The sequence below is a fragment of the Hemitrygon akajei genome, chromosome 14 (assembly GCF_048418815.1).
Source record: "Hemitrygon akajei chromosome 14, sHemAka1.3, whole genome shotgun sequence".
In the NCBI taxonomy this organism is placed as follows: domain Eukaryota; kingdom Metazoa; phylum Chordata; class Chondrichthyes; order Myliobatiformes; family Dasyatidae; genus Hemitrygon; species Hemitrygon akajei.
In genome coordinates this window covers 106124195-106142344 of record NC_133137.1, presented here as the reverse complement: position 1 = coordinate 106142344, position 18150 = coordinate 106124195, and the positions used below count along the sequence as shown (strand labels likewise).

General features: G+C 41.2%; 1 protein-coding gene across 1 annotated transcript in view; it reads left to right on the top strand.

Moving 5' to 3' along the window:
* Window positions 1-2356: 2356 nt before the first annotated feature.
* Window positions 2357-18150, top strand: part of rbm28 (RNA binding motif protein 28) — a 41226-nt gene continuing 25432 nt past the window's right edge. Inside the window, exons 1-9 of the mRNA XM_073066878.1 lie at window positions 2357-2536; window positions 4724-4867; window positions 6808-6902; window positions 10959-11031; window positions 14257-14349; window positions 14853-14924; window positions 15493-15613; window positions 16638-16885; window positions 17023-17104. Of these exons, the coding sequence (XP_072922979.1) occupies window positions 2380-2536; window positions 4724-4867; window positions 6808-6902; window positions 10959-11031; window positions 14257-14349; window positions 14853-14924; window positions 15493-15613; window positions 16638-16885; window positions 17023-17104 (1085 nt within the window). The 5' untranslated portion in view covers window positions 2357-2379. The remainder of the gene's footprint in view (window positions 2537-4723; window positions 4868-6807; window positions 6903-10958; window positions 11032-14256; window positions 14350-14852; window positions 14925-15492; window positions 15614-16637; window positions 16886-17022; window positions 17105-18150) is intronic.

Below are 18150 nucleotides of genomic sequence, written 5' to 3'. Positions count from 1 at the left end.
CTGAATAACAACTGAACCTCTTGACTCTGTCTGCATGCTTTTATGCTTTGAATTGCTGGCTCATAATTGGCTAATTGGATATTTGCGGTAATGAGCAGGTGTACAGATGTGCCTAATAATGCGGCCACTGGGTGTACACATTATGTTAATTGACCCTCATTCAAATTATTTGTTTTTGACTTACAGAAATATCAGTTTATGGACAGTTCTTAGGCTCAGAAACCTTCTGTAGATGTTTAACTACTGTTGCTGCAAAAAGAATCACAAAATAGTCACAGTCAGAGGCCTTTCGGTTCTTTGACTATATGTTGGCTCCTTTTAAAAACATTCCAGATAGTTACCCTCTCTTGACCTCTCTCTATACTTCTGCATATTAATTCCATTCAGATATTCTCTTGATCTCTTTTGAATTTGCTTTTACTCTAGCCCTGGCAGTGAACTTCAGATTTGCAAGAACAATTTTTCTGGAATATGAGAGTGAGGAAGGTTAGGGCTACATAACAGCTATATATTATTCATCATTCGTATTTAAATGGAAATTAAATGTTATGAATGAATTCAGTAAGGAGTTCCCTTTTCCCAAAAATATTTCCTGATTTGAGAACGGGAATAGCATATTTTTTTACTGGGCCTGATTCAACCAGTTTTAACTCAGTATTTGCCCTTGAATCATAAGCAGAAATTAGTTGTAAGTGATAGTAGCTCAGTTTCATGGAGCTGATAGATATCAGTAAAAGAAAACTCATTTATTTGTTACAAAAGTTAAAACATAGAGTAATACAGCACAAGTACAGGCTCTTCAGCCTAAGTGCCTGCTGACTATTAAGCAGATATCTACACTATTGCCATCGCATTCTGACATTCATCTACCCCAACAGCACACTTTTTGTATTTGGGAGGAAATCCATATTGTCACAAGAAAAATGTGCAAACTCCACACATATACAGAATCAGAATCAGAGTCAGGTTTAATTTCTCTGGCATAAAGTAGGTCATGAGGTTTGTTGCTTTGCAGCAGCCGTACAGTGCAATACATAATAATAAAAAACTCCATTACAATTTAACCAATTAAATAAATAGTGCAAAAAGAGAGAGAAAGCATACTAAGGTGGAGTTCATAGGTTCATTGTTAATTCAGAATGGAAGAAGTCATTCCTGAATTGCAGAGTGTGTATCTTCATGCTTCTGTACCTCCTCCTTGATGGTAGCAATGAGAGGGAGGGCATGTCATGGGTGATTGAGGTCATTAATGAGGGATGGTGCCTTTTTGAGGCATCGCCTTTCAAAGGTCTCCTGGATGCTGGGGATGCTAATGCCCATGATGGAGCTGGCTGAGTTTACAGCTTTCTGCAGCTTTTTCTGATCCTGTGCAGTGGCAACTCCAAACCAGATGGAGATGCAACCAGTTAGTATGCCCTCTATGATACATCTGAAGAAATTTGTGAGTGTCTTTGGTGACATACCAGTTCTCAGACTCCTAATAAATATAGTCACTGTCATCCTTTCTTTCTAATTGCAATAATAGGTCAAGGATAGATCCTTAGACACGTTGACACCCAGGAACTTGAAGCTACTCACCCTTTCCTCCTCGGATTCCTCAATGAGTACTGGTGTGTGTTCCCTCGATTTTCCCTTCCAGAAGTGTCTGTTGATTCTTTGTTCTCACTAACAATGAATGGAAGCTTGTTGCTGTGACACTACTCAACTTACTGATCTGTCTTGCTCCTGTACACCTCCTCCGAACTATCTGAAATTCTGCCAGCAATAGTTGTGTCGTCAACAAATTAATACATGATGGGTGTAGAGAGAGTGGAGCAGTGGCCAAGCACGAATCCTTGAGGTGCAACAGTGTTGATTGTCAGTGAGGACGAGATGTTATTTCCAATCCACACAAACTGTGATTTCCCTGTGAGGAAGTTAAGGATCCAGTTGCAGAGGGAAATTTAACTTACTGCAGTTAGTACAGAGCATAAAGCTTTTTAGAACTGAGGGCTTTAATCAACAAGCCAGGCAGTGAGGTTACGTTTGAACCTGTGTCACTGGAGCTGTAAAGTAGCAACTCTTTTAGTTACACCACAAACCTGCCCTTAAATATTACTTATCGGGTTTATGGGATACATTTCTGCATGTAAGGAAACAATATTAGATTCAATTGAAATTCAGTATAAATTTGCTGCTTTCCATAGATTTGACACCAGAAATAATAATCTTCGTGGTAGTTATTAGTGAGAAATCTTCCACTGAATATTATGTTAAAAAGAATTTATTTGAGATCTACTTAAACGTGTGAAAGAAAACGAATGTTCCTTTTTTCACCCGGTCTGTTTAGTGCAGCTGTTTTGTTCTGGTCGGAACAGTTGCTTCGGGGCACCGCAAAAGATGGCCGCGTCCGTGGAGGAGGCTCATACGGCGGTCCGGAGCGGGTTGACGACGGTCTTCGTGAGGAATTTGCCGACTTCGGCTAACAACGAGCGGCTAGAGGAGATTTACAGCGAGTTAGGGCCGGTGAAACGCTGTTTCGTGGTGAAAGAGAAAGGTTAGGGATGAGAGCGCGCTGCACAAGTTGGGAGCAACAACGGCAACGTGGTGGTAGAGATCGTGGTGACGGCAAAGCTAGGGGGTGATTATTGCGGGGTAGTGGCAGAAGGGAATGGTATGGGGGTGGGGGAGCGGTCGGGCAGGTGTTAGGGATGGTAGAGGTGGGGTTGGGCGATATTACATTTAACCTGCCGGTGTTGGTTTTGGGGTGAAAGATGATCGGAGTGTTCAAGATTATTGTTGACAGTGATGCTTACTTCGATCTGTGGCTCAGATAGTTGGACTTTCACTATCTTTTGAAATTATCCTTTTCAGAACCAAACTTCAGCCCCTTATTTTGATCACCATCACTTTAGATTTTCTTAGTAAATACAGTATAAATTTAACGACGGTTAGTGGAGTTGTGGAGAGTGTGGATTGCAACTGGACATTGACAAGACATTGGACTCTGACTTAGAGATGGGGTTCAACCAGGAAAAATGTGAAGTGATTCACTTTGGAAAATCGAGATTGAAGGCAGAATACAGGGTTAATGGGAGGATTCTTAACATAGTGGAAGAACAGAGGGATCTTGTGATTCACATCCATAGATCACTCACAAAATCACAGCACAAGATGATAGGGTTCCTAGAATCAGAGTAGGGTTTATTATCACTGACATGTGACGTGTAATTTGTTAATTTAGCAGCAGCAGTTCAATGCAATACATAATCTAGCAGAGAGAAAAAAGTAAATAAAACGTTAAAAAATAAACAAATCAATTACATATGTTATTGAGTAGATTTAACAAACGTGCAAAACAGAAATACTATAAAAAAGTGAGGTAGTGTCCAAAGATTCAATATCTATTTATGAATTGGATGGCTGAGGGGAAGAAGCTGTTCCTGAATTGCTGAGAATGTGCCTTCAGGCTTCTGTACCTCCTACCTGATGGTAACAGTGAGAAAAGGGCATGCTCTGGGTGCTGGAGGTCCTTAATAGTAGTCACTGCCTTTCTGAGACACCATTTCCTGAAGATGTCCTGGGTACTTTATAAGCTGGTACCCAAGATGGAGCTGATTAGATTTACAACCTTCTGCAGCTTCTTTCGGTCCTGTGCAGTAGCCCCTCCATACCAGACAGTGATGCAGCCTGTCAGAATGCTCTCTACGGTACAACTATAGAAATTTTTGAGTGTATTCATTGACATGCCAAATCTCTTCAATCTCCTAATAAAGTATAGCTGCTGTCTTGCCTTCTTTATAACTACATCGATATGTTGGGACCAAGTTAGATCTTAAGAGATCTTGACACCCAGGAACTTGAAGCCACTCACTCTCTCCACTTCTGATCCCTCTGTGAGGATTGGTATGTGCTCCTTCGTCTTACCCTTCCTGAAGTCCACAATCAGCTCTTTCGTCTTACTGATGTTGAGTACCAGGTTGTTGCTGCGGCACCATTCCACTAGTTGGCATATCTCACTCCTGTCCGCCTATGTTCAAAATAGCTATGATGTGCTGGACTTCATTAGTTGGGGGATTAAGTTCAAGAGCCATGAGGTAAAGTTGCAGATCTATAAAGCCCTGGTTAGATTGCACTTGAATTATTCTGGTTCTGGTTACCTCATAATGGGAAGATGCAAGAGCTTTAAAGAAGTTGCAGACGAGGTTTACCATGATGCTAACCTGGATTAGAGAGTATGTTTTATGTGGGTAGGTTGAGTGAGCTAGGGCTTTTCTCTGAAGCAAAGGAGGATGAGAGGTGTACAAGATGACAAGAGGCATAGATCAAGTGGATAGCCGTGACTTTTTCCCAGGGTGGAATACCAGGTTTATCACCACTCACACATGTCATGAAGTTTGTTTTTGTGGCAACAGTACAGTGCAATACATAAAATTACTGAAGTCCTGTGCAAATGTCTTGGGCACCTTAGCTATATATATGTGCCTAAGACTGTTGCACAATACTGTATACATACTTAGGAAATACTGATGTTTGAGTGAATTTTACACTATGCAATTTAAAGTGGATTCTTTAATTTCCAGTGTAGGCTGTCATGTTATGATTGGCATGGAATAATACCGAGTGCAGTCATTTACATTATCTGGATGTACAGTATGTGGGTGGTTTCCAGTGTTGGAATGTTGTAATTTATTTGAGCAGAGGCTGATGCCGTGCAGTGAATTGATATCTTTTTTCCCTCCAGGTAGTCAGACTTGTCGTGGTTTTGGATATGTGACTTTTGCTCTCCCGGACGATGCTAAGAAAGCTCTCAAAGAAGTCAAGTTCTATGATGGCCGGAAACTCTTTGCATCTCTTGCTAAGAAGAAACTTCTGGGCAAGAAAGAGGGTGAGTGCTGTTGCTTTTGGAACAGATAGAGCTATCTCTTTTTAAGCAGTTTCACAGTCGAGAAGAACTCAAACCATAGGTGTCTATGGACCATAGGAGCAGAATTAGGCCATTCAGCCCATCAAGTACACTCCACCATTGCATCGTGATTGATACTGGATCCTATTCAACCCCATACACCTGCCTCCTCACCATATCCGTGGTGCCCTGACCAATCAGGAATCTTGTCAACTTCTGCTTTAAATATACCCATGGACTTGGCCTCCATTGCAGTCTGTGGCAGAGCATTCCATAGATTCACCACTCTTCTGCTAAAAAAAATTCCTTCTGTTCTAAAAGGTCACCTCTCAATTTTGAGGCTGTGTCCTCTAGTTTTTTCCATAGTAGGGAATACATATATTTAGTAAAAAAGCCTCAACTGTTTCCCTGGGCAGAGAATTCCACAGATTCACCACTCTGGGAAAAACAGTTTCTCCTCATCTCCATCCTAAATCTTCTCTCCTGAATTTTGAGGCAATATCTCCTAGTTCTAGTCTCACCTACCAATGGAAACAACTTTCCTTCTATCTTATCTATCCCTTTCAAAATTTTGAATGTTTCAATAAGATTCCCTCTCATTCTTCTGAACTCCAGAGAGTATAGTCCCAGGCAACTTAATCTCTCCTCATAGGTTAACCCCTTCAAAGAAATTCCCAACACTGTATTCCATGGATGTTGTTGGTAAAACGTTAAACTTCAGCAAAAGAGACTTGGAGAAGTGAACTGAAATTAATAGTTTCTATTGGCTGCAGCAATCTGAGATGAAATGTATTTGGATATTCACAATCCATTTTGTCATTAGGTTGACCTTGACTGTACCAGTGATCAAGGTCTTTGTGGAAAATGAAGTCTTATGAAATATCACTAGTGAAGGCCCTTTTACTGTGTTGGGTTTTAATTAGTTGTACCCATGTGTAAATTACGTTAATTCATAGTGTTCGGCAGAGGTGAAAAGAACTTTGCAGGTCTTTAAACCTGTACTGTGTTGAATGTTCTGACATTAATACGCCATGATTGTGGAGCAGGCTTCCAGCACAAAACATGAGAAAAACAAAATGTAGGCTTCCTAATAACCTGCGTATAAATCTATTTTCTAGTGCAGTGGTGAGCCAACTGGAAGATCATGAAATCATATATTTCACTTCTTTTATGGCTTTTACATTTGTTTTCTGTCTTGGATGTGATTCTGGAACTGTTGGCGTATGTAACTTGCTGATTGGAGATCACTTGTGTGTCCCAGCACTCTTTAGTCTCAGTTAGGATTCTGGGAGACAGAGGTAGTGTGCGTGAACCTCGTGGCAAACAGGTTGCGGGATGTGGTGTGAGCTGATGTTTGACTCCATCTTACCGATTAAAACTTCCATTGTTTGCTGATTAAAGCGATGTGAGAGATTGAAATATCAAAGCGAATGAGGATGGTGAGTGCCAGCTGCCTGCCTTTTGATCACTCTTCCTCCTGAAGAAGGGAGATCCTGACACTGTGCCTGGAGAATGTTACCCAGGTTGTCTGCGTTTTGGAGGGATTTAGAGGTTGAGGAGGCTTTTCCTGTTTTTTGTTCGGTGTTTTTGGTGTGGGAGGAGGGATTTGGACCTCCTCTGGACTCTCTCCAATGGCAGCACATCCTTTCTGAGATATGCAGTGCAAAATTGTCGACAGTGCTCCCAAGTGTGGCCTGTTTCTGTGCTGTAGTTTTCTATGACTCTAAAACATTTTTCTGATAGTGGGATAAAGATGATTTGTTGATTTACAGAGGGACTATACTCGATATTTAAACCCATGACATCTTTAGTTTAAATATTGAGTACTGTCTAAATTCACAGATAATGAATACTGAAATGACAGTCCATTGCGAAACCATTTTAATTAATTTGTTGCAAATAATTTCATTTTAATTTTACAGCCCCTAAGGAAGCTTATAAAGTGAATACAGAACAGAAAACACAGAAGAAACTGCAGAGAAAAGCAAGATTGATTGTTCGAAACCTGAGTTTTAAGGTACTGGGAACTGAGAATCAATCTGTAGTCTAATATCAATTGTAGTGATTGTCATTCAGTTTGTCTATTACTGTACTCATCTTGTTTGCCCCTTATTTGTGTCAGATGTGATGAGCAAGTCTCTTACTTCCTAAACAAATATCAAAAATATTCCTCAACAGGTCAGGCAAGCTAGGAAAATGGATCAATAGAACAACTGAGGTTCAGGTTAAGATTGCTGTGGGGATAAGTTGCTGAACTGAGGAGAAAAATAGCAGAGCTGATGAAGAGTGACAGTAAACACTGAGCCAATGGTGGATAGGTGATGGGTTACTCAACAAAATGACCAATTCTTATATGGACAGAATGTGAGCTATCAGAAATGAGGGAATTCTGTACTGAGTCTGGAACGCTGCAAGGTTGTCACATGGGAAATAAGCTGCTGTTTCTCCAGCTCGTTTGGGCCTCACTATAACAGGTTCGGAAGCCTCAGACTAAAAAGTTCTGATAAACAGTCCCTTTGCTGTAAGTCATCTTTCTCTGATACTAGTTCAGCTCTTTCTTCCCTCTCCATTAGTACACCTTGACTTGATTTTTTTTTGCATTAAATTGGATATTCTGTTAACCCTCAAATTGTCCCATTAACATCCCCACAGCAACTCCAAAACAAACCTGTCACAGGTCTTCCCTTTGTCTTGTCCATACCCCCACACCCACTCTCCGGTGCTGCAAATGCTAACTTACTTTGTCAGTTCTAATGAAAGATCCTAAGACTGAAATATTAAACTGTTCCTCCATCCACATATGTTGCCTGACCGGCAGAGTTTTTCCAGTAGTTTCTGTTTTGTATTTCAGATTTTCAACTTCTGTAGTTTATTTTTTGATTAACACTTCTGAATGCTGCAGTTCCTAACTGTGAATAAATCCCACCACAATTGTGAGTTCTAATCTGTGAGAAACTATGAATCGCACCCTGAGTGTGGGCTCCGTGTGATAAGTGCTGCTTTCTTGTTCCTAGTTCTTGCAGATTCTTGCTGGAATACAATTCTGCCAGCTGCAGTTGATGTATTTTGATTGCAACTACAGGCAGCAATCAGCAGGAATGAATTTGTTATTTTTAAACTGATCAATGATAACTAATGGGGTACCATAGGAATCAGTACTGGGACTTAAGCTATTTACAATTTATTTTGAATGCTGGGAAGAGAAACTGAGTAAATGTGTCACAGTTTGTTGATGGTATAAAGATAAGATTCAGGATACAGAATTGTTCGGTGTCATTTCCAGTACACACGTGTAAAGAAGAACAAAATAATAGTTATTTTGAATCCAATGCAACACAAAAAAGCAAAGTTAAAGAGCACAATAATAAAAAAACACAATAATATATGTGCATTGATGGTACAGGAGTGTCTCTAACAGGAAATGATGAAGTAGTGTTGGGGGTATGTCTGGTGGTGTGGCTTAGTGGGAGGATGTGTTGATCAGACTTGCTGCTTGGGGAGATTAACTGTTTTTGAGTCTGGTGGTTCTGGTGTGGATGGTATGTAGCCTGCTCCCTGATGGGAGTGGGACAACAGTCCAAGAGCAGGGTGAGATGCCCTTTTCCGGCACCTTTCTGTACATATGTCCTTAATAGTGGACAGACTGTTGCTAGTGATGCATTGGGCAGTTTTGACTACCTGTTATAGAGCCTTCCTCTTCTCTGCAGTACAGTTTCAATACCATGCTGTGAAGTGGCATGTTGGGATGCTCTGCTGCGCATCTGTAGAAGGGTATGAGTATCCTCAGAAAGTAGAGGCGCTGTTGAGCTTTCTTGATTGATAATTGGGGAATTAAGTTGTGGGTAGGACACAAAGTATGCTAAGTGATTATGGATCAGTTATGTGAGGGGGGGGAATTAGCATGCAGGTGGAGTAGGTAATTTATTGCAAAAGGAAGCAAAGATTTGATACAGCTGTAGAGGATATTTGTGAGACTCATTGAGTGCAATGTACAGTTTTGGTCTCTTTAAGGAAATAGACAATGCAGAGAAAGTTCACTTGGTTGATCCTAGGGTGAAGGAGTTGTTTTAGGAGATGAAGGAAAGGTCCTTAGTTTGTGGCCCTAACCTTCAAAGAAACAATTTCCGTCTGTCCACTCTGACTATTCCCTTCATGATTTTAGATAGCTCAATCTTCAGATCTCCCTCTGTTTCAAGGAGAACAATTGTGTTGTCTCCAATCTATTCACTTTACTAAAGTTCCTCATCCCAGGATTCCATTTATCTGTTCTCCACTGTCTCCAAAGCATTCAGGTTTCGTACAGTGTAGCACCTAGGACAGAACATGACACTCCGTTTGTGGCAGATGCAGTGTTTTATAAGAGTTCATAGTGAATTTCCAGTTCTTGTATTCCATGCCTGAGAGCTTGGCATACAGGGACCAACCCAAGAGATCATGATAGTGCAGCGGTAAATAAGCCAAATTCATATCCCACGATGTCAGCTGTAGCAGTTGGATTTGGTTAATTATTAAAAATTCCAAATTAAAAGCTGATCAAAACTAACAGTTACTTAAAAAAACACCATATTGTTGTTAGTGAAACAGGTTTTGTTTTAATATTCTTTAGGGGAGCAAGTCCAGCATCATTATTCAGTCTGGCCTGCCATGATTCCAGCTCTACATTCCAGCTCTACATTTATTGAACCCTGAAATGGCCTTGCAAGCCAGTGTTGTCCATAGGCCAACAATTGAGTCAATTTCTAATTTGGGTTTTCACTGATTTTTTGTCTTTACCTGTCCTGACAGTTTTAATGAATTATCTTCATAACTCCAACTCCAGATCTCTCTCTCAAATCCTTTTAGAATGCTGCTGTTTGGTTAGTATTGTATGTTTTCATTTTTCCTGCTAGGAAGTAACATAGTATGTTTCTTTGTGTGGATTTTATTCGACCATCTTGTGCACCCATTTAGCTCACCATATCTTTATATTCTTGACGTCTCTTTTTCTTGAAGTCTGTTACTTTGTTCATGGATTGCCATAACTCCAAATTTTGTAGTTTTCCTCTGTCCAGCCAAATCAAGATGTTGTGAAAAGCAGGATAGTTAGGTATGGAATGGAGTTATGCACCGAGGTATGGAGGAAAGCACGATAGTTGGCTTATGGAATGCTGTAATAGACCCGCGTAAGGAGTTTATTGACAGTGAAAATAATGATTTTGGTCTTCGTAATGTTTTGGGCAGATGGGGCTTGTCAACCATGGTTGGCACCTCATGTAGGAGAAGGAAAACTCTGATCTTAAACCTCTGCTATTTTGTGGCCACACCCACTCATGGGACAGGCTTTGGGAGTAAACCCCAAGAAAACCCAGAGCTGGGATCTGTAAGGCAGTCCTACGTTGAGCTTAGCACTGACTGGCAACTCCTCTGATGCCACAGGTGCCAAACTGTATCGGTCTCTGCTGTTCCTTTCGATTCATGAGCTACATAGAGGGGGCAGCCCGCTTGCTCTCCATGTTGTACTGGCCTGACTTATACAATGTAGACAACTAGGACACAACATTTATTGTCAATCCCAACCAACAAAGGCTTCCGAATGTTTGGCAGACAAAATTATTTTTTAATTCAAGACCGGACATCTGAGAGACAGTGTACCAACACATGGGCTGTTGAAGAGTCAAGTGCTGAGATGGGGTGGGGAGTGGTATGGGCAGAAGTGCCAAATATTATAAGCAAGGTGATCCAAGACATTGCAACATGGACACAGTCACGGAGGATGTCATCTGACTAATTCAGCAGTGAACCTGAAAGAGATTCAAATATGGATGTGTGAGGAATGATGAGTGCAGATTTGACAAATAACATTTTTCAAAGAGAATTACATTGGGAAGTGGTTGGAAAGGAAGCACTAATTTACAAGACCTGACAGAGAATGTGATGATTTTTTTTTGGATAAGTTTGATAGTTGCATTTTGCAGGGAACATTGAATCATCCCCAAAATCTGTGTCTTGTGTTTACACCTTTTAAACATTGACTCTTCCTCTTGGCCTCCGTATAGTAACTTGGTTTCATGGATGTTTATTTTTCTCCTTTCAGTGTTCAGAAGATGATTTGAAAGGTATTTTCTCACAGTATGGTGCTGTGCTGGAAGTGAACATCCCTACTAAAGGTTAGTTTTGGACAAGGAAAACCAGGGTTAGTTATTGACTTTTTGTTTTGGGATTCAGCCTGTGTGTGTTTTTGGATATTGGTGAAAGGTTCCTGAGCTGAAGCATTAAGTATTTCTCGTTCTGTGGATGCTGTGTAATCTGCTGAGTGTTTCCTGTTTTTATTTCAGATTTCTTCTACTTACATTTTTTGAAATTTTCATTTACTGAGATATTTGAAGAACATAAGACACCGGAGCAGAATTAGGCCATTTGGCCCATCAAGTCTATTCCATCATACAATCATCTCTGATTTATTATGCCTCTCAACACCATTCTCCTACCTTCTCCCCGTAACCTTTGATACACTGACCAATAAAGAACCTATCAACCTCTGCTTTAAATATCAACCACAGCCATCTGTAGCAATGAATTCTACAGATTCATCGATGTCTGGCTGAAGAAATTCCTCCTCATCTCTGTTCTAAAGCGATGTTCCAACATATCTATGGAATCAGTATTTTCAATGGAAGGATGATTAAATGAATGTGTATGGGAGACAAAATATTTTACCTTATTTTTATTTAGAGATACAGGGCGGAACAGGCTGACTGGCTCAACGGTCCACATTACCAGCAGCCCACTTATTTAACACTAGTCAAATCACAGGACAATTTACAATGACCAATTAACTACTAAGCAGTACAGCTTTGAAACAGAGCACCTGGAGGAAACTTGTGCATTTCACAGGGAAAGTGTACAAGCTCTTGCCAGGTGGCTCTGGAAATGAACTCCAGAACACTAACTGCTACCACTCCAGAACACTAACTGCTACACTACGGTAGCTGGACATTACCACTCCAGAACACTAACTGCTACCACTCCAGAACACTAACTGCTACACTACGGTAGCTGGACATTACCACTCCAGAACACTAACTGCTACTCTACGGTAGCTGGACATTATCACTCCAGAACACTAACTGCTACCACTCCAGAACACTAACTGCTACACTACGGTAGCTGGACATTACTACTCCAGAACACTAACTGCTACCACTCCAGAACACTAACTGCTACACTACGGTAGCTGGACATTACTACTCCAGAACACTAACTGCTACACTACGGTAGCTGGACATTACTACTCCAGAACACTAACTGCTACTACTCCAGAACACTAACTGCTACACTACGTTAGCTGGGCATTGCCACTCCAGAACACTAACTGCTACCACTCCAGAACACTAACTGCTACACTACGGTAGCTGGACATTACTACTCCAGAACACTAACTGCTACCACTCCAGAACACTAACTGCTACACTACGGTAGCCGGACATTACTACTCCAGAACACTAACTGCTACACTACGGTAGCTGGACATTACTACTCCAGAACACTAACTGCTACCACTCCAGAACACTAACTGCTACACTACGGTAGCTGGACATTACCACTCCAGAACACTAACTGCTACACTACGGTAGCTGGACATTACTACTCCAGAACACTAACTGCTACACTATGGTAGCTGGACATTACTACTCCAGAACACTAACTGCTACCACTCCAGAACACTAACTGCTACACTACGGTAGCTGGACATTACCACTCCAGAACACTAACTGCTACCACTCCAGAACACTAACTGCTACACTACGGTAGCTGGATATTACTACTCCAGAACACTAACTGCTACACTACGGTAGCTGGACATTGCTACTCCAGAACACTAACTGCTACACTACGTTAGCTGGGCATTGCTTTCAAAGAACTGGTTGAGTTATGATGGCTCAGCCTTCTCCTCCTTTTGCGGTCTGCTAGGTTGTGCACAATAGGAAGTAGTGTTCTTTTGCCATGTGGGGATATGCTTTTGAGGCCATAAAGTATAATTCCTGTGAAGTACATAAGGATGACCGTAGTCAACCTGTGCTTCAACAGCAGACCAGATCTTGGGTCAAGATAACCAGCTGTGTATTTACGAAGTGGGTTAGAGAGATTGCATCAGTTCCCATTATTATCATGATGAGCTGTCAGGCAGGGTTGGAAGTGGGGACTTGGCAAGCTGGTAGATAGACAGGTAAAGGAGAAACAGGCAGGTGAGGCCCTTTGTGAAGTCAGGGGATCAATTGATCAACTTGTGTGTGTTGTGAGTTTTCTCTCCCAGTAAGTGACTTAGTAATAGTAGTCAAAACAATGCAAAACATCACCGGCACCAGCCTACCCACATGTATATAGAAAAGTGCTAGAAAAAAGGCCAGTAACACCATTCACTTGCCCATCCATCGAGATGTTCCCACAACTAGTGAACTCTTTATCGTGTTATTTCATGTTCTCGCTTTATTTGCATTTGCACAGTTTGTTGTCTTCTACACTCGATCTTTCATTGATCATTCATCCTGTTACAGTTACTATTCTATAAATTTGCTGAGTATGCCCGCAGGAAAATGAATCTCAGGGTTGTATGTGGTAACACATATGTACTCTGATAATGAAAATTACTTTTAAACTCACACACCCTGCTCATGGACTGTTTGTCCCTCTACCCTTAGGGAGGGAGCTACGCAGCATCCACACCAGACTCAAAAACAGTTATTTTCTCTCAGCAGTAAGGCTGTTCAACACCTCCACTGATTAACTCCACTACTACTTTATTATTTCCTGTCTGTCACCATATGTATAGTCTAGCATCACTTTATGGACATACAATCACTCTATGAATATAAGTTATCTGATGTATTTATATTTATTGTGTTTTTTTTTGTGCTGCATTGAATCCAGAGTAACAGTTATTTCAGTCTCCTTTACACTTGTGTACAGGAAGTGACATTAAACTATCTGAATCTTATTGGTTAATTAACCAGTGTTCAGCTACTTCATGACCAGTATAAGTTAAAGCAGAAAATATTTGATACTCAACAGATCAAATAGCACCAATCGAAAGAGAAACAAGTTAATATTTTAGATCTGTTCACTGTTTGTTTGACAGGAATTAGACTTAGTGGCTTTAATAGACATAATTTCCACAGAATGGGAATAGTGAGTCTTTCCAGCATTTTCAGTTTATGTTTCAGATTTTAAGACTAGATTGTTTTTGATCTTTCAGTAATACATTGATGAAACCAGTAAAACATGTAGAGAAGCGGGAGAGAGCCATGCACACTTTTAAGTCCATTTAATTTTTGTTTTTTGCAAATCAACTCTAGGTTACTGAATGTTTTGGAAACTTCTGCTCTGTCTTTCAGATGGGAAGATGCGAGGGTTTGCATTTGTTCAGTTCAAGAATGTCCTGGAAGCCGGGAAGGCCTTAAAGGGAATGAACCTGAAAAAAATTAAAGGCAATGAGAACATCTGAGAAGTGCAGTGAGATGGGGAAGTTGGGTTGTGGGATGGAAATTTGAGGGGTGTGTTATCTCTTTGAGTTGGGCATAAAGAAGGGGAGGGGTTATGAGGTGAAAGAGTGGGGCAGAGGGGACAAGGTGTGACAGTAATGTTTTGGAGGCGGTGTGGAGGAGGGGTTAGATTGTAGATAGTAGGGATGGAGGAGGTGAAGAGGAGTGGAAGTGGAGGAGGGGTTAGTGGGAGGACAAAGGAGAAGTAGGGAAGAAGGGTGGAAAGAAGTATTGGGAGGGAGGGAGGAGCAAAGTAAGAATGAGGGACAGTTAGGGGTGGCAGTGAGCTGAGAGGACCTGCTGAGTGCTTGAGTTTGGGATGCTGAGTGGATGGAATTAGTTAGTAGGATCAGCTGAGGAAAATGGGCAACCCTGGGATAGAAGGGGTAGTTGGTGGGCAGAAATGGCATGGGGAGCTGATTGTATCTTATCTCGTGCTGTCTTTCCAGGTCGTCCTATAGCAGTGGACTGGGCAGTGGCAAAAGACAAGTACAGAGTGATTGTGGGTACTGCCAATGCAGGTAATATAGCACCTTATTTCAGGTTGTAGTTTCCAATTGGTTGATTTAAAGTTACGTTTATGTAGCTTCCCCAATGTATCTCATGGTCTTTTGTAAGGTTTTAGAGATTTTAGAAATTAAATGAGCAAGAGGATGAAGTTTAGGGAAGGTTTTTCTGATGTGGGCCGAGGCAAATGAAGGCATGACTAACAGAGCTGAGGTGTCATACAGCTCAGAGGCAGGTGCTTTGCACCAATTAATCCGTGCTGACCAGGTTACCCATCCAAGTTAATTCCATTTGACTCTGTTCCATGTCCCTAACCAAATGTCTTTTAAATGGTGCTCATGTACCTGCATTCAAGTGATTTAGTTTCACTATGCCCAAGAGGCCAAAACTGAAGATCTACAAGGGATGGGCAGGTAATGGAAACTAGAAGGGCAAGGTTATGGAGGTATTTGAAATCAACAGTGAGCTTTTGAAATTAGGCTTTGCTGAACTGGATACTGGTGTTGTGAGTCAGGAAATCATTTCCCTCGAGTGGTGGGTGCCATTGGAATTCTGAGCATGGTATATGGTTGTTATTGGCAGGAGCTGATAATAAAGAAGCAGACGTATTTCATGAAGAGAACAAAGAAGAGGATGGTGAAAGATCAGGCATCCACAAAGACACGGAACCCACCGAGCAGCAGAAAACGGCACCCAGGAAAAGGTAAAGAGCAGAAATATTTAATTGTCCAAAGTCTAATCCTCTGAGCTCTAACAGCTGCTCTCCCTCTCGAATAGATTGTCCAGTGAAGTCACAAATATACAAGCCTAAGAAAGTCAACAGTTAAGTTGTTTTCAGAGTAAACTTTATGTTAAAAGCAGGAGTTTCCCATCACTCCTTCCTCTCCACCCAAATTGAATAGATTGCCCAGCACAGGATACTGAGAAGATTCATCAGGTTGTTGCCAGGGAGGGAGTGTTTGAGCAATGGAGTGATTAGATTGGCTAGGTTTGATTTCCTTTGGACTGGAAAAGGCTGATTGAGGTACACAAAATTATGACATTGGACCCAGTCCTACTGAAGAGCAGGCTACACACACAAAATGCTGGTGGAACGCAGCAGGCCAGGCAGCATCTATAGGAAGAAACACTGTCGACGTTTCGGGCCGAGACCCTTCGTCAGGACTAACTGAAAGAAAAGATAGTAAGAGATTTGAAAGGAGAGGGAGGGGGAAATGCGAAATGATAGGAGAAAACCGGAGGAGGTGGGGTGAAGCTAAGAGCTGGAAAGGTGATTGGCAAAAGGGATACAGAGCTGGAGAAGGGAAAGCATCATGGACAGGAGGCCGAGGGAGAAAGAAAGGGGGAGGGGAGCACCAGAGGGAGATGGAGAACAGGCAAAGAGTGATGGGCAGAGAGAGAGAAAAAAGGGGAGGGAGAAAAATAAATAAATCAGGAATGGAGTAAGAAAGGGAGGAGGAGCAGGCTGTCCAATTTAACTGGTCCCTTCTGACCCACCACTATTTCCAGTGCCCCCAAGAAACCTCACCCTTCTTTCTCTGTCCACATGTACATCAGCCTTTCAGTTTTCCCTGTGTATCAATGGGAGTAATCCAAAAATCACGACTTTTGAAGTTTTACTTTTTAACCTTGACATCTGTAAATACCTCAGTTGCTATCTTCCCAATATCATTACTGCTGATCCCATTTATTTATTTTGTCCATGATCAAAATACATTATGTTTCAGATCAGTGATGGAGGAAGTGGATGAGGAAGTCATGGCATCAGATGATGAAACGGGAAGTTCAGACACTGAACATGATGACGATGATGGTGATGATGATGATGATGATGATGATGGTGATGATGATGATGACGATGATGGTGATGGTGATGATGATGATGACGATGATGGTGATGATGATGATGATGGTGATGATGATGACGATGATAAAAATTCAGAGGATAGTGATTTGGATTCAGAAGAAGAAAATAGTGAGTTATGTGCTCAAACCTCTATAAGCCATGTATTTAAAAATTGGTGAAATGTGAGACCTTTGCATAAGGTGTTTAAGTATTATTTTTACCTTTAAGGGATATGTAGTTTTCATACTTCTATCTGTGTACTTCAGGTAAAAAGCCTGGGAAGAAAAAGAAGTTGAGCAAGTCCAGACTTCCAGTGGATGTCCATGAAGGACGGACAGTTTTCATCAGGTCAGGATAGAACTCTGTTGTATGAGAGTGGAGGGTAAATCCAAAAGTAATTTAATGCCTTTGAACTGTAATCTTCCTGCTGATGAGATGCAGCAAAGCCCGTGGTCAAACACTCAACACGGTTCCAGGAGCAGACAGCTTTAGAAGGAGGGTTTGTGCAGCATCTGCTGTTCTCCAGGCCATGAATACCTGTGATCTGAGGCATAGGTCAGAGGCCTTTCTTCAGGATGTTTGATTCCTCTCTCTTGAGCTCTGATTCTTTCTGCTTTTCAGAAACTAATTGTCAGGCATGGTGTTATTCTTCCATGGATTCAAGCCATCCCTTGATCTCTCTGATTATTCAAGGGTCCTGCCCATAGTGCCTTGACAGATAAAGTACTCCGCTAAAGTCGTAGGCCAATGTAAAAAAAATGTAAAGCGAAGATGCTTTCAAAAATAACAAAATGAAAAGTTTCTAAAATTTCCCCAAAAAATTACCATAAAGAGCAGTAAAATGTAAAGAACTAAATCAAATCAGTGTTTGGCCTTTAAAACTTCTATCAGTTTCCTTAGGTACACTTTTGTGCCGTTTTGTAAGAAAATTGACTGGTATGTGTTTCAAGCATATTTGAGAACTTGCCATTGTTCTTCTGTAGACTTCAGCTGCCTCGCTTGTGTCTGTCTCTCCAGGTAATCCCAGACAGCGTGGATGATATTGAGATCTGGGCTCTGTGGAGGCCATGCTATCTGAAACCAAATAAAAGAATTCTCAAGTGCCTAAGACTTTTGCACAATACTGTATGCCTTTCAGTCTCCATTCCACCTGGAAGGATGCACATGGTCTGTATTGGGACCTCTGTTCCTTTAACACATTTCAACAGCACCATCAGGAGATCATTCTATGTCCTTTGCATGGATTTAATTCTTTCTGCATTGGTTTGTGAGTTTATCCATTTGGAATAAATTCCAAGCTGGTTCGTGAGTTTATCCTTTTTGATTAAATTATTTCCGTGCTGGTTTGTGAGTTTATCCATTTGGATTTAATTCTTTTCATAAGACCACAAGAT